This window comes from Oreochromis niloticus, linkage group LG5, assembly GCF_001858045.2.
Source record: "Oreochromis niloticus isolate F11D_XX linkage group LG5, O_niloticus_UMD_NMBU, whole genome shotgun sequence".
In the NCBI taxonomy this organism is placed as follows: Eukaryota; Metazoa; Chordata; class Actinopteri; order Cichliformes; family Cichlidae; genus Oreochromis; species Oreochromis niloticus.
In genome coordinates this window covers 27008830-27031057 of record NC_031970.2, presented here as the reverse complement: position 1 = coordinate 27031057, position 22228 = coordinate 27008830, and the positions used below count along the sequence as shown (strand labels likewise).

General features: G+C 38.8%; 1 protein-coding gene across 5 annotated transcripts in view; it reads right to left on the bottom strand.

Annotated features, from left to right (window-relative positions):
- The window catches only part of chchd6b (coiled-coil-helix-coiled-coil-helix domain containing 6b), a 52843-nt gene that overhangs the window by 13727 nt on the left and 16888 nt on the right, over positions 1 to 22228 (bottom strand). For all 5 annotated transcript variants that reach the window (XR_003220171.1, XR_003220172.1, XR_003220173.1 and 2 more), the window contains 2 exons: positions 18368 to 18451; positions 10836 to 10906 (listed from right to left, as the gene is read on the bottom strand). Coding sequence is in view for 2 of the 5 variants with exons in the window: in XM_025907387.1 (XP_025763172.1) it covers positions 10836 to 10906; positions 18368 to 18451 (155 nt within the window). In the remaining 3 variants the exon portion in view is untranslated. The remainder of the gene's footprint in view (positions 1 to 10835; positions 10907 to 18367; positions 18452 to 22228) is intronic.

Below are 22228 nucleotides of genomic sequence, written 5' to 3'. Positions count from 1 at the left end.
ATGCGATGACCCCGTCTCTTCTTTCCATTAACTGATATCCTTGTTGCCATTGTGAGTTTTTTGTGTTGGCATAGTAAGTAAAGCCTTGTGTTGTTCAGTATTAGTAGTACCTTCACAGATGTAGAGGCTGCCCATATGTCATACATGCTGGCTTTTGCAGCAACATGATGATCTTTTAGATGATTTTGATCTTTTTTAATAAATGATTGTGTAATTTAATGATTGTGTATTAACTTGAATTTACTGATGTAGCTCCTGTTTGCATTAATAGTAGTTTTAAGAAAACTCAGCCCTTGCAGAAATGTGTCCATTTTAATGCAGTGCTGCCATGATCACTGCCATTTAGTATTTGTTGTCATTGTCAATTTTGGTTACTTTTTGTAAGACTCACTGATATCATTTAAGAATATTAGTTTCTATAGATGATACATTTGCAAATTCTTTGCAGTTGTAAGTTGACGAACATTGTTTTAAAATTGCCTCAAAATCTGTGTCAGCTGGAAAATGCTCTGCTCCCCTGCAACCCTGTATTAGCCAAGAAATATGACTAGAAGAAGATGATGGATGGAATTTATTTTGCAAAGAGCCGTTTGACGTTTTGCACACACTCCCTTCTTGCTGGATTATTTTTCACAGCATAGAATGCAATAAAATATATCATAAGAGAAACTGAGAAAATAGAATTAAGAGAAAGGACTGAAATGGAATTTAAGTGAAAAAATTAGGACCGGAATACAGATTAGAGTTAAATTGGAGTAGAATAAAATATGCGAATGAAAAAAAAGCTCACCTCAAAACCAATTCAATAGTTTCACTCAGGCATTTGATCATGTTAAATGATATTCAGTGAAATTTCATGGATTTTTTTCTTATTATTACATTTCCAATTGTTAGTCATGATTATTTTTTTACTATGTCTTGAGGTGAGATTTGTTTCCCACTGCTCTCTCCAAGATCAAGCATGAACTTTAAGCCTGAACTAGAATAGAACAGAGTAAAACAGAACAGAATAGACTAAAATAGGTATTCTCTCTGCTCCGTGACTCCAAACAAGACCTACTGTAGGTATTTATAATCCAAACTTTTCTTGGGTACAGACCTCAGCTAAACTATCGCAATCATCACAGCTTAACATACTATGACGTCATATATGATGGTAATTTTTCTGCCTTTAAAATAAGAGACAGAGAGAACAGAAATTCTAAGTTTGATAAGGAGGCACGTTTTCCATCACTTCAAATAAACCATCTGACATGATGGGGCATGCCTTTTATTTTTTGGGAAGCTGACCACTTGGTATTCATGTGCACGATCATGCATGTGCACACACACACACACACACACACACACACACACACAGAACTGCAGTCATGCCTCCGCAGAAAGCAATTATGGAATCATGCATCCTTTACATATGAATGAGCTCAGCAGTCCCTGCCTTCACTGACAAATACACACAATAAGCCTGAGTGCGTGTGTGTGTGTGCGTGTGTGCGTGCGTGTGTTGATCTGTACCTTGTGAATGCACTGCATGTGTGTCCATGAGATAAACCGTGCGCACAAACAAGACTGCGGGAGAAGTTTCTCTGCACTGGTATGTGTATTGTGTAGTCCCGGTGTCTGTGGCTGTGTGTGTGTGTGTGTGCGCGCGCTTCTGTGTGCAGTGGAGGGTAGAGCGACAGGATTAAATAAATCACTGGTGGAGAGAATATTCATGAAAAGAGAAGTGAATGCAACCTGGGAGAGAGAGAGAGCAGGAGAGAGAATGTGACAGTGATGTATTAAATGACAAATAGCCCTTGCAGCGTGCATGGACGAACAGTAGCCCAGTAGCAATCATCATAATCTGCATTTAACCTCTGCCACATCATGTGGTGCCGTGCCACTCGGCGCTGAGGAAGAAGGGTAAATCTTTTATGTGATGTTTGACCATTCCACATTAATTTGGTACAGAGATGTTGATGTGTGCGGACAGAAATGGTCAGCTTCTAGGTGTTCGTACTATTGCACAGAATATTTAGATTATGCTATTGTGGTAAAAATCAGCAGCTTGGGCTTTCAATCACCTGATTACATTATACGATTGGCTGGTATTTAACTTGAGAGCATCTCGAGAGCTGGTCGGCATTCTGAATTCCTCCCCAAGAACAGCAGATAACAGCAACAATAACCACAAGGTCTTAATCCAAACCCAAGAAAAGAAAATCATCCTTTTTTTCTATTCAACAAGAGGAACTTTTTGATAGCGTGTGTTTTAATAATGGAATCTGAAGCAGAAAATTGCCTCTGCTAATCTGCACCAACTGCCTTGTTTGACTGAAATTAAAGGTGAGCTCTTATTAAAAAAAAAAGCTAGTCTGATAGCCAACTTTTGCAGGGAAAAAGAAGCAAAATAACACTCCAATTGCTTTCTGTCTGTGACGTTTTGCATAAATACGTGCAGCACTGAGGGGGAAAGATTAGGCTCAAATCGTTAAAGTTTCTCATTATTTTTTGTCTCACCTTGGCAGTGTGCGGCTTTTATGAAGAAAGCTCAAGTTCTGGTCTGCTGCAAAGCATGACACTGGGGAATTAGGCAATAAGAAGAAAAAGAGAAGATCATAAGGACACCGCTTTTTATTGTTCTCTGTGTCTGAGATGGTACTGTTTGTGTTTGTGCGTGTGTGTGATGTGTGTGAATGGTTATTAATGTATGATGACAAGGATTTGGTTTCATTTAAAGAAGCAGCCGAGGCATTGTACTTTTGGTTTTTAATATTACGCTGAGTGGAGAGGAAGAGAAGAGAGGATCAAAGATGTCATGGCTGGGGTGAGATCAAAAGAAATGGCAGAGCATGCATCGTGTATTGTTGGAGGCTTTGTCAAGCTTTTATTAAACTGCCATATGGATAACACTCACAACATTGTGGTTCAGCAGAAATCTTACTTTGAGATCACATCAAATTAGAGCTGCAGACTTAGCTACAGCTTGTGAGGTGTCTAATGCCTGACTAAATTCAGTAACTTTGATTATTCTGGTAGTCGCAATAATCACTTATCCTACCTTTGCAAAGTGTGCGGCAATCCTTAAGTCCTAAGCTCACTTCACACGATATGACACCAGCCCAAAACTTTACCAAGTTTAATCTCAACTCCCGCGAACACACAAAGTCTTCATCTCAAATCTAGAACAACCCATAGACTGGAGACAGACAGAACTCTCCCTTTATCTTCATATGCTGACAGATGAAATGCTGAAGGCAGATAAGGATGTAGGATAAAAAAAAATTCGCACTCTGTTGGCCTGGCTGATTGATCCCCGCCAAACCTCTCTTTGTGGAAATACAGGGAGAGAGAGATGGGAGTGGATAAGGACAGTGTTTCATTAAAACAGGTGACATGCGGGAACAAGATAAGAGGCGCATGTGCACGTGTGTTTGTGTGACATCTCATCACTGATAACTTTTCAATCAGGAAAACTTGCGCTTGGACGACTCACTCGAGTTAGGAATGATAGGGGACTGCTATCGCCTTCCATCACTCTCCCTTCTATCAACAGTTTCAATTCCAGTTTGGTGCCGTGTCATTTGTCCTTTTCTTTTAACAACTATACTTCCCCTTAAAAACACAGTGTAGCTTTTAAGCACAGAGCACAAATCGCATCAAAGCCTGAGCATATTATTTCTGCACGGTAAAACACAATCTAGAACACAATTTCATAATTTGCCTCTCAGTGAGGCGACTTGCCCTTTGTTCACCTTCCATTAGCACCAGGTAATCTTTAGATCATTAAATAATTTGCTGGTTCAGCATGTTCTTATGCAAGGTCCCAATGCCCCCCCCCCCCGAAATTATACTGATATCAATGAGATTTTTGCCTTGTTAGTTTTTTTCCCTACATACAGAAATTTTTAGGGTCAGGTCCTACCAAAAGATGCACTTTAATATCAATATACAAGAGATCACATTAACTTAACTCTAATACACATCTTTTCTTATTAAACACACACATCAGGTTATTGACTATACTGTATGCTTACATACCTAGTCACTCTACAAAGGACCCGTGCTGAAATTCTGCTCGTCATATCAAATTCAAGCAGAAAATCATTTAAATCAATGCACTATTACTATTTATATTGCAACAACTACTCTTCATCTTCTCATTCTTATTTTGAAACTATATTCTATATAATAAAATTATATTGTGTCCATCATCAGCTGGCCCTACAGTAACAGGTAGAGGGATGTTTCTTCTGTCATGTGGTGGGTCCGATTCAGCAGATAGAAAATATTTCCTACATAAAACCACTCACAACAAGGCCGTGACATGATACCTGAAAAGAGACATTGCTGTGGAGTTTCCTTCTTGACACAAGTACCGTTTAGTTCCATTAGACTGAATAAAAGGCATACTTTCCTACAGCCACTACCTCCCAAGCTGGGCAAGTTTTATCAAAACAGTCTAGACAGTTAAACAGAACTAACACTAACAAGTAGAAAAAAAATGCACATTTAATTTAGAGGTAATCTGCTCCTCTGAGTTTCTAGCATATGAGTGGATCCTTGAAGACCTCAAAAAATGTGAATAAATGTAACGGTTTAACTATTACCCTAATGGTTGGAATGACAAGAGCTGTTAAGATAAACCTGTCTAAAACCTCACCTATCTAATTTACTCCATTAATAAATGAGTCCTGTAACCTTGTACAATTGTGTTTCTTCATATGCTTTTAGAGGCAGTCAAAGAGGCAGAGTGTCTAAGTGACTGCAGCCTTCTGTCTTCATGGTAAATCTCTGCCAGTTCACGGTGCCGACAGGTCCTGTCTCGTGTAATGACTAGCAGTCTATTGCTTTGGAGGGCACAGAGATCCTTACAGTAAGCTACCTGTCTGTTTCATTAATTGGACATGGAAGCCACACACACACACACACACACACACACACACACACACACACACACACACACACAAAACAGAAGGAGCATATACAGAATAAAGTAGATAAAAGCATGCTTTCATCTGAGTTTGTTCTAACTACAAACTGTCAGCAGTTACTTTATGATGAATCCAGACATCCACCTGAGGTTTGCAAAGGTTCTGTCTTTGCTAACACTTTGAGGGTAACAAGTTTTTTTTAAGAGGATTAATGGATTTTTAGATCTTAAGGTAAGCTTGACTGCAATGTTGTGGGTCTCTACAGAAAAGCATTTTGAGGGAATATGGGTAGTCAGATACCCCAAGGCAAGGCTAATGGATTAACTCCTCTAAATAACCTCATGTTGTTGGGCAAAGCAAGTAGAAAATGACACTGGATAACATTTTACCGTTCGCCATGTCGCCACATGAGAATAATGTTTTACAGTCAACATCCCAGGGGCTTCCATCTTTTTGCTCTGCTTTTATGAAAGTAGCCACCTCAAGTCTGAGAGGCTGCTTTTAGCATTAGTGTTTGCACTTAAACTATTTGGGGTCATTCCTAGAATCAAAGCTGAGAAACAGAAGAAAAAGGTACGACTGAACAAGTCAATAAACAAGGGAAATGGTGGTGTTCCTAACTTATCTAGACCACTGTTCCTGATTTCAACCTCCCTAAGTGTGTTTTTAGGGCTCTGTGGTTCGCCCAAATCCTTCCATCAGGTATCCATGGTTACTAGTGTAGGTAAATAACCAGTGATCAAGTAGCAACCTCAAGGGCTAAAAAAGAGACACGAAAAGTGCTAAAAATTGCAGTCCATTTTATGGCCATGTGAGGCTATCTATGTTTAAACTGCATTAAGATGAAAAGTTGGTGTGGTCAATCCAGTGCACAGGAGTCCTGCTCTGCTATTAACTGTACTAAAACAGACTTTAAGGACTCAGCTATCCAGGATTCATTTTAAAATTAGGAAAATTATACAATAAGATGGAGAGAGGGTAAATCAGAGACATAGACCCTCCCCAAAAAAGAAAGAAAAAAAGAAAGGAAGACATATTGTAACTACATAGCATGTTAGACAGTGCGGCACCCCCGAGTGCTCGCCCCTCCTTTCAGCAGTGGGTAAATAGAATAATTACTGGGTGGTCAGTGTAGTGTGAAATGACAGCGTGACCACAGCACAATGAAACACTGCCCAAATGCTGACAGAACATGATGAGCACATGGCTGCCTGAATACAAAGTGTGCCTGTATTGGTGGCAGAGATAGAAAGGCAGAAAAGGAGTGAAAGTTTGTGTGCGCGCACTGAAAAAAAGCAATAGAAACACATTGTGGCGGGACTAAATGCTATTCCTTTGGCGAACTTGTGCTGAAGTGATCTCCTAACCTCTTCCATGCAGCCGTAGACAATAGCAAATCCCTGCTAATGTAATCATTTGGACGAAATTTTAGACTTGAATTGTATGCCGCTGAATTCAGTGGACCAGGTGCAAGAAAATGGCAATGTTGTGGATGAGGTCACTGCCCATTACACAGTACAAAGCCAGAAAAGAGACCAAGCAACTTTTTCTTTCTGCCGTTTCTAAAAGTGAAATAAACTGTGTGCTACTGCTCTATACAACGTAACAATAAACACCACAACTAGTACTACAAAGGTAAAGTATAAAAGCTGTATGGCAATACATTATTGTAAAGGAAATTTGAATACTTTCTCTTCAAGGTACCAGAAAATGGTGACAATGGTGACAAATAAATAATTTCGAATGTAGGAAATGACAGCTGCATTCAAATACAAACAACACTGTAGAAAGTTTGGTGCCATTACACTAACCAACCACCCACTAATGACTTTCGTCACAAACTTGCTCTACCTTTACTATCCAGGTTCCAGGTTTCAGACTGATCCATTAAATGATAGTAATAATGAAGTATGTGCACACTGGAAACAAAGTGGAAGAAGAAAGAATATTTACTCAATAATAAAACCAACTTATTATAACTTCATAATGTCAATACAAGACTTGAACTGTTCTGTAGAAGGGTTATCATTTTAGCACTGCTTCTTTTTAAACCCCGATACTGGCACCACGGGACTCCTACATTACAATTTTGTCTTGGTAATGGTCCGTTTTTACACGTTTATTATAATTATGTACAAAAAGACATCAGGGTACAGACCGAAAAGTACGTGTTAATGGAAACCAAAAGGAAAACGGCTCTCTGACAAAAAAATTGGAAAGAAGTGAGAGCAAGCATTATGGAGGGGCATAAATTAGAAATGCTCAGATGCTCTGGCAGTGCAGGTGTGGTGGTGGTGGTGGCTCAGTGTTGAATCAAACTGACATGATTTTTTTTGACAGGACTGAAATCTCTGTTGTCCCAGGAGAGCACCACTGTGTCTAGCAAAGTCACAGCATTTCTGTGTGCCTTGGAGCAGACCAGGCTGGTGGCTATTAGAGACTATCACGATCCCATCCCCCCCCCACCACAAAAAAAACAAAAACAGAAACATGTACGAACAGAGAAGTCCGAATGTGCTACATTAATGCACACTTATCAGCCACTTTGCTGGGTATACCTGTTGAACTGCTTGTTAACACAAATGTCTAATTAGCCAGAGTGAGATAAATTAGAAATGAGATTGAAAAACCGATTGAAGCGTCAGGCTGGAGGGACCCGCTGATTAGGCTCTTCATTTATGGAATGCATTATAAATATCTGCTTTGGGAAATCTCTCCAGCAGACGCAATCCATTGATCTGCAAATATGCAGAAGAAGCCGTGATGAAACAGAGTAAATGTTTCTGATATTGTAGATAAATACATTCACTGGCCACTTTTTAGGTACGTCTGCTTGACTGCTGATTAACGCAAATATCAAATCAGACAGTCGTCAGCAAATCAATGCATCTAGGCAGGTAGGCAGGATGACCTGTTGAAGTTTGAACTGATCATCAGAATGAGGAAGAAAGGTGATTTAAGAAACTTTGAATTTGACATAGCTGTTGGTGCCAGACAGCCTGGTCTGAGTATTTCAGAAACTGCTGATCGACCTGGATTTTCTTGCACAACCATCTCTAGGGTTGATCTAAAAAAGAGAAAATTACCAGCGAGTTTCTATTCTTGGACCAAAATGTTTTGTGTCAGAGGTCAGAGGATAATGGCCAGACTGCTTATAGCTAACAGAAAGGCAACAGTAACTAAAAAAAAAGAAAAAAGAAAAAAAAGGTATAATTCAGGTTGCAGTTGTTGGTTTAATGGTGGGAAGATATTTTCGTTAGGTTTCTTAGTAGCTGAGCATTATTTAAATGCCACAACCTACTTGAGTATTATTGTTGACCATGTCTACCCCTTTATGACCACCGTGCACACATTCTCTGGTCACTGCTTCCGGCAGGTAACACATCAAAGTTCAGACCATCTCAAACTGGTTTCTTGAACATAACAAAAAGATCACTGTACTTAATCCAATAGAGCACCTTTGGGATGTGGTTAAATGTAAGATTTGAATCATGGATGCGTAGCCAATAAATCTGTAGCATATGCATGATATGACTGACGCTGTCAATATGGACCAAAATCTTTGAGGAATGTTTCCAGCACCTTGTTGAATCTATGCCATGAAGGACTAAGTCAGTTTTGAAGGCAAACGGGAGTCTAACCCCATACCTAACAGTTGCAAGTGGAAATGAGCCTATGTTATTGTACACATCTACACATCAGTCAGGTATTCATAGTAGAAACATGTGTAATCATCAACATTTAAGTGCCTTCAAATAATTCAAGCTGGAATTCTATTCACATGTGAAGGACTCCTGTTTCCAAACAGCTCTACTTGTAAACCATCAGATCAGAGAACAACTCCTAAAAGCTTTGAGGATAATGTGTGTGCCTGTCTGGATTAACAGTGATTTTTTTTTCCTAGCCACTCTCCAATGGTCCCAGGTCCTCAGAATTAACTTTGTACCACGCTAAATATTCCCATCTTCATTTGATTATGACACAGATGACGCTTCTAAAAATGTGTCCAACCTGTCCTTTCTAAGGATTTAAAATTGTATATTGTATATATATATATAAAATTCAGTGTTAGATGCACCCCAAAAACAAAAAGAAATTCAGTTGTATTTTTTCACAGTAGAGTAACACATGAAAGTGAGATTTAAAAGAAACAACAGAGAAGCTTAAACAAAGGCAAGAAAAGCAGACATAAAAGGTATCAAAAGATATGTTTACTTTATTCACTGTGCCAAATCTAGAACTGAAAAATAAAGAGGATATGGTCTCATAAAAGACAGTAAAAGTCACTTTACTTTTGCTGCACTAACTCAACAGCAGTGACAACATCTCGCAGCAATATCTAGACATTGCTGTTCTGATATTCATCCATTGTAAAGGTAAAATGGTAAAAATGGCCTGGCATGAATGGGTTATCCTGTGATTTAAAGCTAATACAAAATTAAGGATCCAAACCTTAATTTTCAAAAATCCATGTATATTCCCACGTATTTTAAAACAGGAAACATTACCTTATTATCTAGAGAGGAATATCAATTGATATGGTAATTAGAGATTTTTTGTCACAATAATATTATGGAGGCAACATGAAGTGATAATAGCAAATTATCACCCAGCCTCTCCACTATGTGTGGATAAGTGCCAAGCAGCAGGAAGTCTAGTGTTCACATTAACAGCATACCAATGTCGCAAATAGCCTTTACACCTTTACACAAGCACATCTGCTTTCTGACAACTTCCCAGTGCATCTTCTATTTAAATTTGGAGGGCTAGCATAGAGCAAAGAAATGAGATGTGAATCTCAGTAGATCATTTAAAGGTGTATTTAAAAAAATAAAAAAACAAACTCTGATGCAAAATAGCAAAAAAACAACTAGAAAATGCATTTTCTGAAGAAACTGCTGTGTGAATGCTGATAGCTGAATGTTTTGAGCTGAAATGAAATATTTGCTGAATTTTGCTGAATTTTAAGTTAAAAATGTTCACCTGAAAAGAAAATTCAGAGTCAGACAACATCTGAATGAATATTAAAAATTCATATTATTTTAATCACTGAAAATTGGGGTCTTTTCTGCTGTTGAGATAAACTCCTGACTGAAAATACCATGTATTTCAATGGGTCAGCTAGAAGGTTAAGCAGGCAGGTGTGAGCCTGGTTGCTATAGCGACTCCAGCCAGTGGTGCCCCCCCCCCACACACACAGACATGTGCCTCTCTTCTGCTGCTTCAAATAAACAGAAACGTGACCCTGAAACAAATGCTTCTGAAGAAAAAACTACAAGTTGTATAGACAAAATTCTTTCACCGTGAGCGCCAGTAATGTCCAGTCTACAGAATTCTCAGTTTTCATGCCTGTGGAGTTTATAATGTGGACGTGGTGCCAGTGTAAAAACAGCCTGTACTTCTGATTTTCAGACAAAATTTGGGAGCCATTTTAACATTGGACTCTATGGAAGAGTTGCAGGGAGGAGGCTGTGCATTGGTGACATTTATGAAAGAACCATACCATCTACTACAATAACAATAACATTGGATGAAAGAGGGCAACGATGGCTACATTTTGAGGGTAAAATGATGACTGTAGATCAAACGCTGTGGACACAGCAGCAGTTTAAAGAGAAGATTTTAAGATAAAATTTTTCCCCGCTCCCACTATAGCAGTTGACTTTTCTCACTCTTCTTTCTAACTGTTCAAACTAAGTTGAACGGTTTTGAAGGAGATAGACGGCGAAAAACGTACGGAAAAGAAAATAATAATAAAGAATAGAAGAACAATACTATGAATCCTTTTCAAGCATTCACACTAATTAACAATTTAGAAATGAAATAAGTAAAAAATAAATACCGAGTAAGCAAGCAAGTAGCAGTGTAGCAGGTTCTTTGACCAAACATATTGTTACAAAGATAATGCAGAGTATTTACCGAATTCGAGCCTCAGCTTTAGTAGCTGCCTGGTTGTACTGTTCAGCCGTCTCCTTGTAGTTTTCAAAACTCTGCAGGCAAAGAGACAAAATAAGAAACATGAGAATGAATTCAACAGTGTTTCATGGCTTAAAAAAGCTTCTCAGGAAGCTGCATTTAATGATACTAGAACTTGTTTCCAAGACTTAGTATAACTTAATGTTCAGATCACATAATTACAAAACATAAAAATCAAGACAGACTACATTAAAGTCCCCAAATCAAGTGAATCATGAATTATAATCTACATAATTTTACCACAATTACAACTACCTTTTCCAATTTAGTACAAGCTTTAAAAGCCAGCAACGATAAGAAAAATGCATAAAACAACATTGGAAAATGTCACATTCATTAAATTAGTGACCTTTGAATTTTACAGCCTGCTTACAAATCTGAATGTTGATAGTCTGTTGGTACTTCATGTTTTTCTTTCTCTCATGTGACAAACTGTGGCATTTAAATAAAGTTACATCACAAATTGATCTTGTAACTAGAGCCAGGTCGCATAGAGTACACCTTTGTAATCAGTGGTGACAGTGCTAACTGTACAGCATCATGGTCCAAATGAGCAGCAAATAGCAGAAAGTTAATAGAAAACAAACCCAGTTGCCTTTCACACATGTTATATATAAATTTTCTGCACCAATGCCCGCCCTGTTTTCACAGGGATTCAAATGGACACATACATTCCTTTGAACCAGGCAGCTGTTAATACACAATCTGTTAAATGACTGCATAACTGCATACTTATATGTACCTCTATGAGTTATGTTGAGGAACTTTCCTGTGTGTGCTTGTGTGGGAAAAAGTCTCGAGTACATTTAAAATCATCATCTCAGTAAGACGTAGGATCACCTGGCAGGCTTTGCGTCAAAACCTCTGAAATACAGTTTGTCTAGAATACCCCAAACACAAAGCAAATCTCTGTAGCCAAACCTCTCGTACGCATTCAGTGAGCAGTAATCGCCATTTTAAACCAATAACCGCAGTGCTCCGGCTTTTACTTAATTATTCCCCATATTCCCAAAAGACTGGGTGATAGGAGAGGAAGATAATTGAAGTGATGGAGTAGAGAAGAGATGGGATCAAACACAAACCTCCCCCACAATCCCTAGTCCTCTACTCCTCCAGTGCCCCCTAGTCATTTTCTCATCTCATTATTTCAAGCTGATGTGCAGACATGCAATTCCTGATCTGAATGTCTGGTGTTGGAACTGTATCAAGTAATGTCATAGGCATCTTTTCCTTAATCCTATCTTTTAGTATTCACTACAGTGTAATAATCTGCTTCTCCATTATCTTCATTCCTGTTCTTTAAAGAAAAGATGGAAAAAAGGAGTCATATGTCTTGTAAGGAGAAGGATATTTCAAATGAGCACCAACTTTGAAGTAGTGAAGCTGTAGGCACCAGATTTAGACAAGAATCACCTTTTATATGAGATTCAAAAAGATCCATTATAAATATGATAATAAATCAATTCAGCACATAAATTTCCTTTTCCAACTACACCAATTTCAAACACACCTAACAGTCGCTAAGACAGAAATGTGGACAACAATTCAGAGATACGTAAAAATGCTAATGTAAATGTACAATAAAAAAGTAATTAATAAATGTATCCAGCTACACTTTACCTCCCCTATCTGTCTGAGTTTATGTTTGGGCTGCACAGTAACTCAAATTGTGAAAATGCCAAACATCCCCAGGTGTATGACTGCCAGTTATGCTTCCTAGCTGCGCTATATTGGATTATCCAGGACAGAACTCAGGATTAGACTCCTCTTGTCGCCATGTCTCTCCTTTGCCAGTATAGGACTAGGTTTAAATACCATACCTTGACAGGGATGGGGGAGTAATAACTCCAACTCAAAGGTTTCAAGTCAAGCATATTTCATACCACCATCCTGTACCTTTGAAAGAAGAGACAGTTTCAGACCTCTGAACTTCTGCTCAGATGTTTTATTAATCTACTAAGCATAAACCATCACTAATAAATGCCATAATCTGACAGTACTAGCAACCAGTCCCTGAATTCATGGACATTAAAGACTCATTTTTTGCTGGAGTGAAGCTACTACTTTGGTTCACCCTTTGGGAATATTGTGGTAAGAACTTAGTCTCCCATTAGTGGCTTAGCCCTTAGCCTCAGGTCAATGGGCTCAATGGACAGACTCCAAGGAAGGCTGAGCTGAAACTTGAAAGTTTATGGTTCCCTTGTGGGACATCAAGTGTTTGAGCCAAGATAAAAAAAAAAAAAAATGTCTCCACAGGGGCTTAAACCCATGGGTGCCTCTGATTATGCAGGACAAAGAAAGCTGGGCACCAGAAAGAGAAGCAGCAAGTAGATGGTTTAAAGGTAAAGTGAACTTGTTGCTGACAATGAACCTTTTTTGTAGCAAACATTTTAACTTGTAACAGTGAGGACAGCACTGGTAGAGCTCGTCTCCATCAAGTGTCCAAGTCAACTCAATAAAACGGACGCACAATAGCAGGACCTTCCTTAAAGGGACTGCAGACATTAATATGCCTGTTTTATAAATACAGACTGTGTCGAAATGTTTGCTGTCAAAAGGGGTCATTTTTTGGCATATCCTAAACGAAAGCTCGATCTTAGAAGGTTTTAGAGAGGTAAAGCAGTGGTTGATAGGTGACTGAGTGATGCAAAAAAAAATAAATAAATAAATAAATCACAGAAACATGCAATGAAAACAAACTTTTTCACTAGTTATGTTGTCACTGCTTGTAAAACATACTTTGAAACACTATATTTTACCCCTGCAAACTGTGTGCTCTTCAGAGATTGTCAGGAATTTTCCAATTTGGAGCTTTTTCATGCTTCATTTGAGCATCTTGTCTGTTTTTCTCCACACAAACATGCAGAAGTAAAGAAACAAACCAAAGGAGAATCAACATATGTGAATAAGCTAGGCAGGTACAGCTAATCCAACTGAAACTTTGGGGGGCTGTGATGCTGTTCAGTGGTTGTATATATATATATATATACACACACATGTTATTTTGTGTCTAATCAAGAACAAACCCCAAGGAATAGCCCCAGCTCAGCTCTTGTGACTACAGAGAGGTGGTAGCTCTATCACTGACATACACACACCGAGCTCTTCCAAGTCATTTCCACCCATGGGGACAAAAGCCCAATGTGGAGAGGCAGAAAGAGGGGATGACAGCCCTCAGTGGGGGAAGGCAAGGTTTTGGGGTTGCTGGAAAGGTTCACGGAGGGGATTAGTGGTTGTGTATTAGCTTGCATACATGCAGGTGTGTGACTAAATCTGTGTTTCTACTTGAATTGTTGTGTTCAGATGATCCTTGAGCGTACACTTGTCTGAACACCCTCCAGGAGCTGTGGACTGAGATGGGCTGATGTCAGGATTTCGAGGGAGGGGTTGTTTCATGCGCCGTGCTTGGAAGGAGGAGGATTAATTTTTTTTATTTTTTTTTTGAGGAAGCAGTCGACAAAAAGGGGGGTAGAAGGGATTAAAAGAGGTGAATTATAAAGTGAGGCTTGTTTACAGAGTCACAGGGTATATTTCCAGAGGAAGACAGATATACACTACCTGTACACTGCTGAGAGATTAGGGAGGCATCCAAAAAATAGAGGAGGAGGGAAGGAGATTTGGGAAGGAGCAGAATTAGAAGATGCACTGGTATGTTCAGCAGGCGTTGCAGCGTTTGTGTGTTGTTTTGTATATACACAATACATGTATGTGTGGAAGTTGTGCAATGGATTGGCCACAATTACTTCTGAAATGACAGCATGCACACAAACCTGTCAGAGCCCACAAATTTACAAACACCTGCACACAAACACGCACACACTGTTTTCACATTTGTGTCAGGAGTGAATTCAAACAGTCTCCGCAGCCCTTATACAAACATTACAGCCTGTTATCATCATTCATCCCTAAGGCAAACTGGACACTAGAGCTTGCTTGTGTGTATTCTCACACCGGCACACACAAAGTGTGCACACAGTTATATACACCATTATTAACCTGTTAGAAAAATCTGACGCTAAGCCAAAGTAAAATGTTGATTCAGTGGAACGCCACACACAGATTACCAGTGGATTGTCCTTTTTTACAGCCTTTCCAACCTTTGGCTAACTCCATTTGCAATGTAAAATAAAATTAGAGATAAATAAAACAATGAACCAATAAATAAAGCCCTGCGGCCCTATCTGGGTCTGAAGATTGGCTGATGCACAGACTGACAAATTTAAATCTGAAATTTGCATTTGAAATCATGCCTGTTGCATCTGTCACGCTAAAAGAGAAAGCAGCTCAAGAATTGCTCCTTGGGTGCGCGAGTTACCCATGCCATGCGTACTAATGGACCGCCATACAATCGCAGATAATAGCTTTTTGAACTGTGTGCCGATAACAGGCTGGATTCTTTTCAATTTCTCTGTTTTACATTGAGCTGCAACAATACCCAATCCTGTTACTGATAACATTTCTCAGTTTTAACATTTGACATGTCTTCACAGAATGTAAAAAGGCTAAAGTATGGAAAGCCATTTAAAGACTTGATTGAATCAGTTGTGTCACAAGTGAGACACATTACTGTTTTAGCCCGTGCTTTGCATTTATGTATATAACCTGTGTCAGTCACAATTCAACTTTTAAGTGGCCATTTATTTCAGCCCCACTGGAATTTGCACCAGGTTTGAGAGAGTGAAAAGAAAAAAAGATAGGAAAGGAAATGGAGAGGAAGCTTGAAAGGAGAACTGGATGAATGGAGTGCTAGACTGGAAAATGAAGAAAAAGGAGGAGGAGGGTGGATGCCGGCTCAGGATAGACTGTCTGTTTAATGCACAGTCCATATAGCCTCTTTATCTCTCCCTCTCAGTACCCTGCTTTTTAGCTTCCTCATTCAAATGCAGGTCAGCTGTGTGCAAGTGAGGGGTGAAATAAAAAAGATAGAAAACGGGACTGCAGCAGCAAGCGGAGAAAGATAGACCATCCTGCACTCTTCTGCCAATCAGTCTCTTCCGTCAAGTATTGCACTGCGTGTTGCTTGCTGCACGGAGTGCAGGGGCCCTCCCATTTAACTTGCCTATGTAAAAGGTTTTCTCACAGGCCTAAAGGAGGCGAGTGTCAGGGAGTAGATAAAGTAACCCTCTGCCTGATGGGTCTTGCTACGGGGAGGGAGAGACTGAGTAGAGGCGCAGAGAGGGAGTCAAGACCCCAGGAGTGTCTACCAAATACCTGAGGGAAAGCTGGGATTTAAGGAGGGAAACGGGACTGATGAGGCGAAGGGAAACTGGAGTAAGGTTATTTGCATCTACCGGATACCTTTTCATTTCCTTTGTGTATTTTGCTATCAGGTTATGTCAATGTAGCCTTAAAGTTTATTGGACTAATTTCAGGTTCCATCTTTCTTTTTTAGTCTACTATGGTAACACTATAGTATTCACATTTCAGAAAAACCCTTATCTTATACTGGGCCTTAGTTCATGAACTGTCTGAAACAAGCTGATTTAGCTACTGTTTCTTTGAGGCCAACTTTCTATGAGTTCTCCTCATTGCCTCCAGGCGGAAGCAGGTGCTTGTGGGTATTTACGTCATCGTTTTCTGATAGAGAGCTTTTGTAAACAAGCTGTAGACAAAGAAAAAAAAAAAAGCTTTCCTCTTCTTTATTGGAATTAGCTGTCCCTCAATTAGATGTCAGAGCTGATATAAGATGTGGAAAATGGAAGTGGACAGCAAAAACATCAATAGCAAAGTTAACACTAATCACTTGCTTAATGTGGAACATAATGGTGGACTTAATCTTTCAATCATACGCTGTATAAAACTGTGTCTATTTAGGTCCCTGTTAATAAGTGCACATATGGGAAATGTGCTATAATATTGACTGACTATTATCTCACTGCACATTTTATTTATAGGGACTCTTACTTTAAATGTTTACAACTACAATACAAATAAAGCAAATTCAATATTTTGCTTTGATTTTTATGATTGCTTAAACAATATTGGAATGTTTTATTCTGAGCAGTGAGCACTCCTACAAAGCATCATTTACCCATCCACGCATACATTAATAAAAATGCTTTTTCCTATGCCTAAGGACTTTTGCCTAACATTCAGACGCACTCTGATGGATGCATCTTGCCCAAGGATACTTTGACGTGCAGACTGGGGGATTCGGGGCTCAAACTACCGACTGTCCAATTAGTAGATGACCCACTCAACCCCCTGTGCCGCAGCCGCCCCCCTAGCTTGCTTTATGATCAAACGTAGGCTATTCGTCTACGTTTGATTATACATTTCCTGTGCAGAGCAAATTGTTGAGTCAGACAGAACATGTGGGTGAGGTTGCTTTGCCCACAGCCAAGAGACGGCCAGGGAAATCTCTCCTTTCGGCATCAAACAGATCCAAGAGTTGAAAACACCGATGGAAGCCGAACGTTCAGAGCAGCCTGATCTTTTGGCTCACATGGGAGTATTTAAAAGTTTTGTCATGTTTAAAATGAGCAGTCAAATTAAACATGAAAAATATAATGAACAGAAAAGAAATTCACTCATCCATTCAAACCCTGTTTCCTTTACATTTAATTATTCATAATTTTTCAGCATAATTTATCATCTGTGTTAATTTGGAATTGTTCTTTCTAAATTTACTTTCGGTCCTTGCAGCATCTGCACATGCTTTATCAAGCAAAATCCTACGCCAGTGCAGCCTTACTCCTCACAAAGTTTACTGTGTAAGCTGAAAGAAAGCTTTATCAAACCACCATTGCAGTGATTTTTACCGTGCACAATATCAAAAGCAAATTAGGTAGAGGGAAGACAACACATAATTCCTATAAAGCACAAAAAAAAAAAAAAAAAAAAAAAAAAAAAAAAAAGCTTCTTTCTACTCTGTGAAAAGCCCACAGGGTTGCTGGCAAAGGTATATAGTGATGAGAAAACAGAAAAGCACAGCGCATTGCATTAGGCAACTCCAGCTATCTGAGGAACCTCTTGAGTGCAGGCCCATCAACAGAAAGTCACGCCTCTTATCTGCCTGCTGAAACTTTTAATTCATTTACATTCATATTCCGACACTGGTACATGGGCTTGGCTTGGCATTTCCAAGACAGGAAACAGTGTCTTGTATTCCACCAAGATTTTAATCTCTATGGAGAGTGAGTAACACTGTATCTCACTTACGGATTTGTTTTGATATTCCTTATATGTGAAGTTGTCTTTTCATTCCAAGTCTACAGGATGTTTTTCATCTCATTAGTGAGATCAGCTGTTATACATCTAAAAAAATGTAAATTCTTGTATCTTTCTAACAAACCCTTCAGGAAACCTCTCCAGAGGGGAGAAACAAAGCAGAAAAACAAGGGAACCAGTGGACAAATGGAAAAGCCATTCAGGTGAGTTTTGGCTTCTTGTTTTAAACAGTATACTAATGTTAGTGTTGCCAATATTGATATGCAATAGCAGTCATGTTTATGAGATAAGGACAAGGCTTTTACCTTTTTCTCCAGTATTTCCAATTGCTCCTTATAGAAGCTGGATATAGTAGCAAGCTCCCTTTCTTTCATCTCCAGTTTTCGGGCCTGCAAGAGAGAGGGAGAAAGGAAAGGAAAAAAAGAAGAATAAGAAGGAGTATACCACTTTTTAAATGACATGTGAAGACCAGCTGTTGCAGATATTCTTTACAATGACATAGCAAGCAAGGTGTTTTATGACATACATGTGTAAATATAAAAAAAAACAACAACAACTACGTTTTCATTGAAAATGAAAAAACTGGAAAACCTGACACTAAACATAATAGAACTGGTTAATTGGTCAGATCTCTTGTGCTGGTAAATATTCACCTTGTTCTCTGTCTGCTGGCTAATAAAATAATATTCTTGGATGGTACTGGTCAGTGTTTATTGTGTCACATCAATATTGTAGACCTGGGATCCGGTTTCATACAGTACTGTGGAAATGACTCAAGCCGCACCTTTCTTTATGTTTTGCTTCCAAGGAGCCAGACTTTGTCATTTTTAAATGGTCTCAGGTCCCCAAGTTTTCTGAAAGTCTTTTTAGATTTCTTCTTCTTGGCTTCTTTTTCACTGATTTTCAGTCCAGTCCTTGTACCTGACTTGTTTGTCAAGTCACTTAACAGTAACCTATGAATCATTCAAGCGTGAAAAGGTACTTAACTTAAAAAGACAAACCAGAGTTGTGCCTACACATGACAGACAACTCAGCAAAGAACCAATTTTAAATTCTTTAGGCACTTTGTTACTAACAGAATGTTCCAGTTGAATCTATGAAAGATACTGATGATAACACAGCTTGATCGCCATAAAAATAGTATTTTTACACCAACAGGTGAGTACCAAAGAGCTGAAAACCTGGCATATTTTTGCATGGTGGGTGGTGTGTCCTTAAAAAAGGGGGGAAAGGAAAGAAAAGACAAAACCAGAGTGAAAAACAAAACAAAAAAAATGTAGTAGCAGGCCTGAAGAAATGACTACAGCAGATGAACAGTATCTGAAAGTCATGTCCTTAACAAACAGGAAAACAAAATCCAGCAAAGACCTGACACAGGTCCTGAGTGATGCATTTGGACCTTTGGTTAATCCATCTACTGCTCACTGATGTCTCATCAGAAATGGTCTCAATGGAAAGGTGGCTGCCAAGAAGCCATTCTTAAAGATGGAAAACAGGAAGAAAAGACAGAGGTATTCCAAATACACAAGAACTAGACTGAAAATCAGTGGCGACAGGTCTGACAGTGTGAGGAATCCAGATTTTTGTTTCAAATAGTTGTCACTGTGTATGCTGAGGTCAGGAGATGCCCAAAAGAGTGTGTCTAGAGCCGTCTGTAAAACACAGACATGGTTTGGGGATGCATTTCAGCCAGTGGGGATCTTGTCCAAATTCTAAACACAGAAAAGCATCTTCAGATCAGCAAAGTGTCTGATTGGCGATTGCTTCATTTTTCAGCATAAAATTAGGTCAAACACACTGCCAATGCACTAAGTCATAAATATGTGGAAACACATACAGTGGTACCTCAACATTATTCAATTCTATTTATATAGCACCAATTCACAACAACAGTCACCTGAAAGTGCTTTATATTGTAAGGTAAAGGCCCCACAATAATATAATAAAAATCATAAGTGAAGCAGTGTGGCACATTTTGTGAGAATGGAACAAAAGGCAGCAAACATCCAAAGAAGAGCTTTGAATGCCCTTCAAGAAGTCTGAAGAACTATTCCTAAAGACTACTTAAAGAAATGACAAGAAAGCTGCGTAAGAGAGTTCAGACAGTTTGAAGAATAAAGGTGGTCACACCAAATATTGACTTTCAAGCTTGTTGAAAATGTAAAAACACCTTTTTCTTTGACTCATACTGTATTTCCAAGTATTACTGCATATTTCAATAAATCACTGCACCAGCTTCCCATTTTTTTGGAAAAAAAAAAATAAAGAAATGAAGTGTGGATCATCAATTTTGGATCATATTGTGCATTTTTAGGACTGAATGTGTGCTCATTTAAAGACAGTGCAGTGTAGCGCTGAAAGCCTCAAGACTTTCAGTGAAACCCTGAACTGGAAAAATATGGCAAAATAACAACTCTGACTACACAATCCACTCATTGTAAATCAAAGTAGGAATACACGGTTACTAACAGTAACAATCATGCACAATATATATATATATTTTACACTTTCCGGATTTTTACCAAGAAAATGGAAGCCAAACTACAAAAGGCCCTCCATCTATTCACTGCTAGTGACCACACAAAACAGAGAAAAATGTCCTTTAACAACACATTTAGATATGGGGGATACACAGATAGGCACAGAGAGAACTTTCTAAGTATGATTATATCCTTCACAAGTTTATAATTATGGCAAAAAACAAAGTATTTTTCCAGGAACATGCATGTCTTCTTATCTATACACTACTTTATTTATATTGTTTGATGAAAGTCTATGATTATGCACATCTACATCACAAAGTAACCCACAACAATTAACAACAAAACAGCTATTTAAGGTTATGTCCATGCATTGTAACAAAACTTACAAAACTACTCAGGTAGCATGAGACTGGGACAGCTGTGGCAGGGGCTGACATGGCGTCGCTGGCGTTAAGATGAGGTGAATGGCTATAGCCAAGTTTTGACAGGCAGCGAGGTGGCAGATTGGCTGTAGGAAGACCCATAGTTTGGGCCATGACGTAGCAGCATGCAAGCAGAGGAGGACAAGAGGCAGGCGTCAAAAAGATACACTGAAAATGAGCTTTAAATCAGCTTTAGGTCAGAAATATCCATGCATGGTGGCTGCAAAGAAAATGCTTGTTATAAAGAGTCAACTTCTTTTAACTGTCTGAGAATTTAAAGTAAGTCAATATTATTTCATAATATTACAAAAAAAAAAAAAGGACAGAAAAGAACTTCTTTATAAGAAATACTGATTAAAATAATCTTATAAGGAGATACAGTGATTAACTGTAGCAAAGGTGCAAAAACAAGTGACAAAAGCAAGAAAAAGAACTGTGCAGGTAAGGAAGCAATGTCACAAATGTCACGCAGGCACACTACAGATCAGGGTTGTTTAGCCATGCCTTGAGCTCAGTGTGTAGTATTACTGGGCGTTATTCACTGAGCCAATTTAAGAACCTCTGATCACAACATTTATAATGGAAAAAAAAGAAAGATACAGTTAGTTGAATAAACAAACATGGCCTGGAACATAAAAGCAAGAAAATGCTTTGCTTGGACAGTCACTGACTCATTTAGCAATAAAAAGGTACGGTGCTCTTTCTATGAGAACATGGTTTTCAGAACACAGGCATTATACAGTAATAAAACAAATTTGAACTAACTAAGGTGAGCTTAAATTCAACTGTTGCTCCAAAAACCCTGCCAGCTGGTTGAGGAACTAAGTGTTTACATACATATGTCAAAGGTTTCATCATGAAGCAGTTAAAAAACCCAAACAGCTGCAAAATCTTAATTGCATATAGATAGCCAAGTTGCATCAGCCTTAGAAGAGTTAGCTGAACGAGCACGCTGTGCATGAGATGGTTGAATTCTCTCTACCTGTAATCTATAAAGGTGGACGTACAGTATGGGTATGTGTGTGTCTACATTTTTAAAATGAATGCCAATTAGTTTTCATGAAGGGCATTTATGAACGCAAATTATATCTAACCAATATGGGTAATGAGTGAAGCAGTGCTACAACAGTATGAACACGACATGGTGCATGAACACAATGTAAGTGGCTGCGGGTGCGGCAGCAAAAGGCAGCAATGGGCCCTGGATTTATAGAGAACTGAAACAGAAAGACTGTATTACACACACATGCGGACACAGACC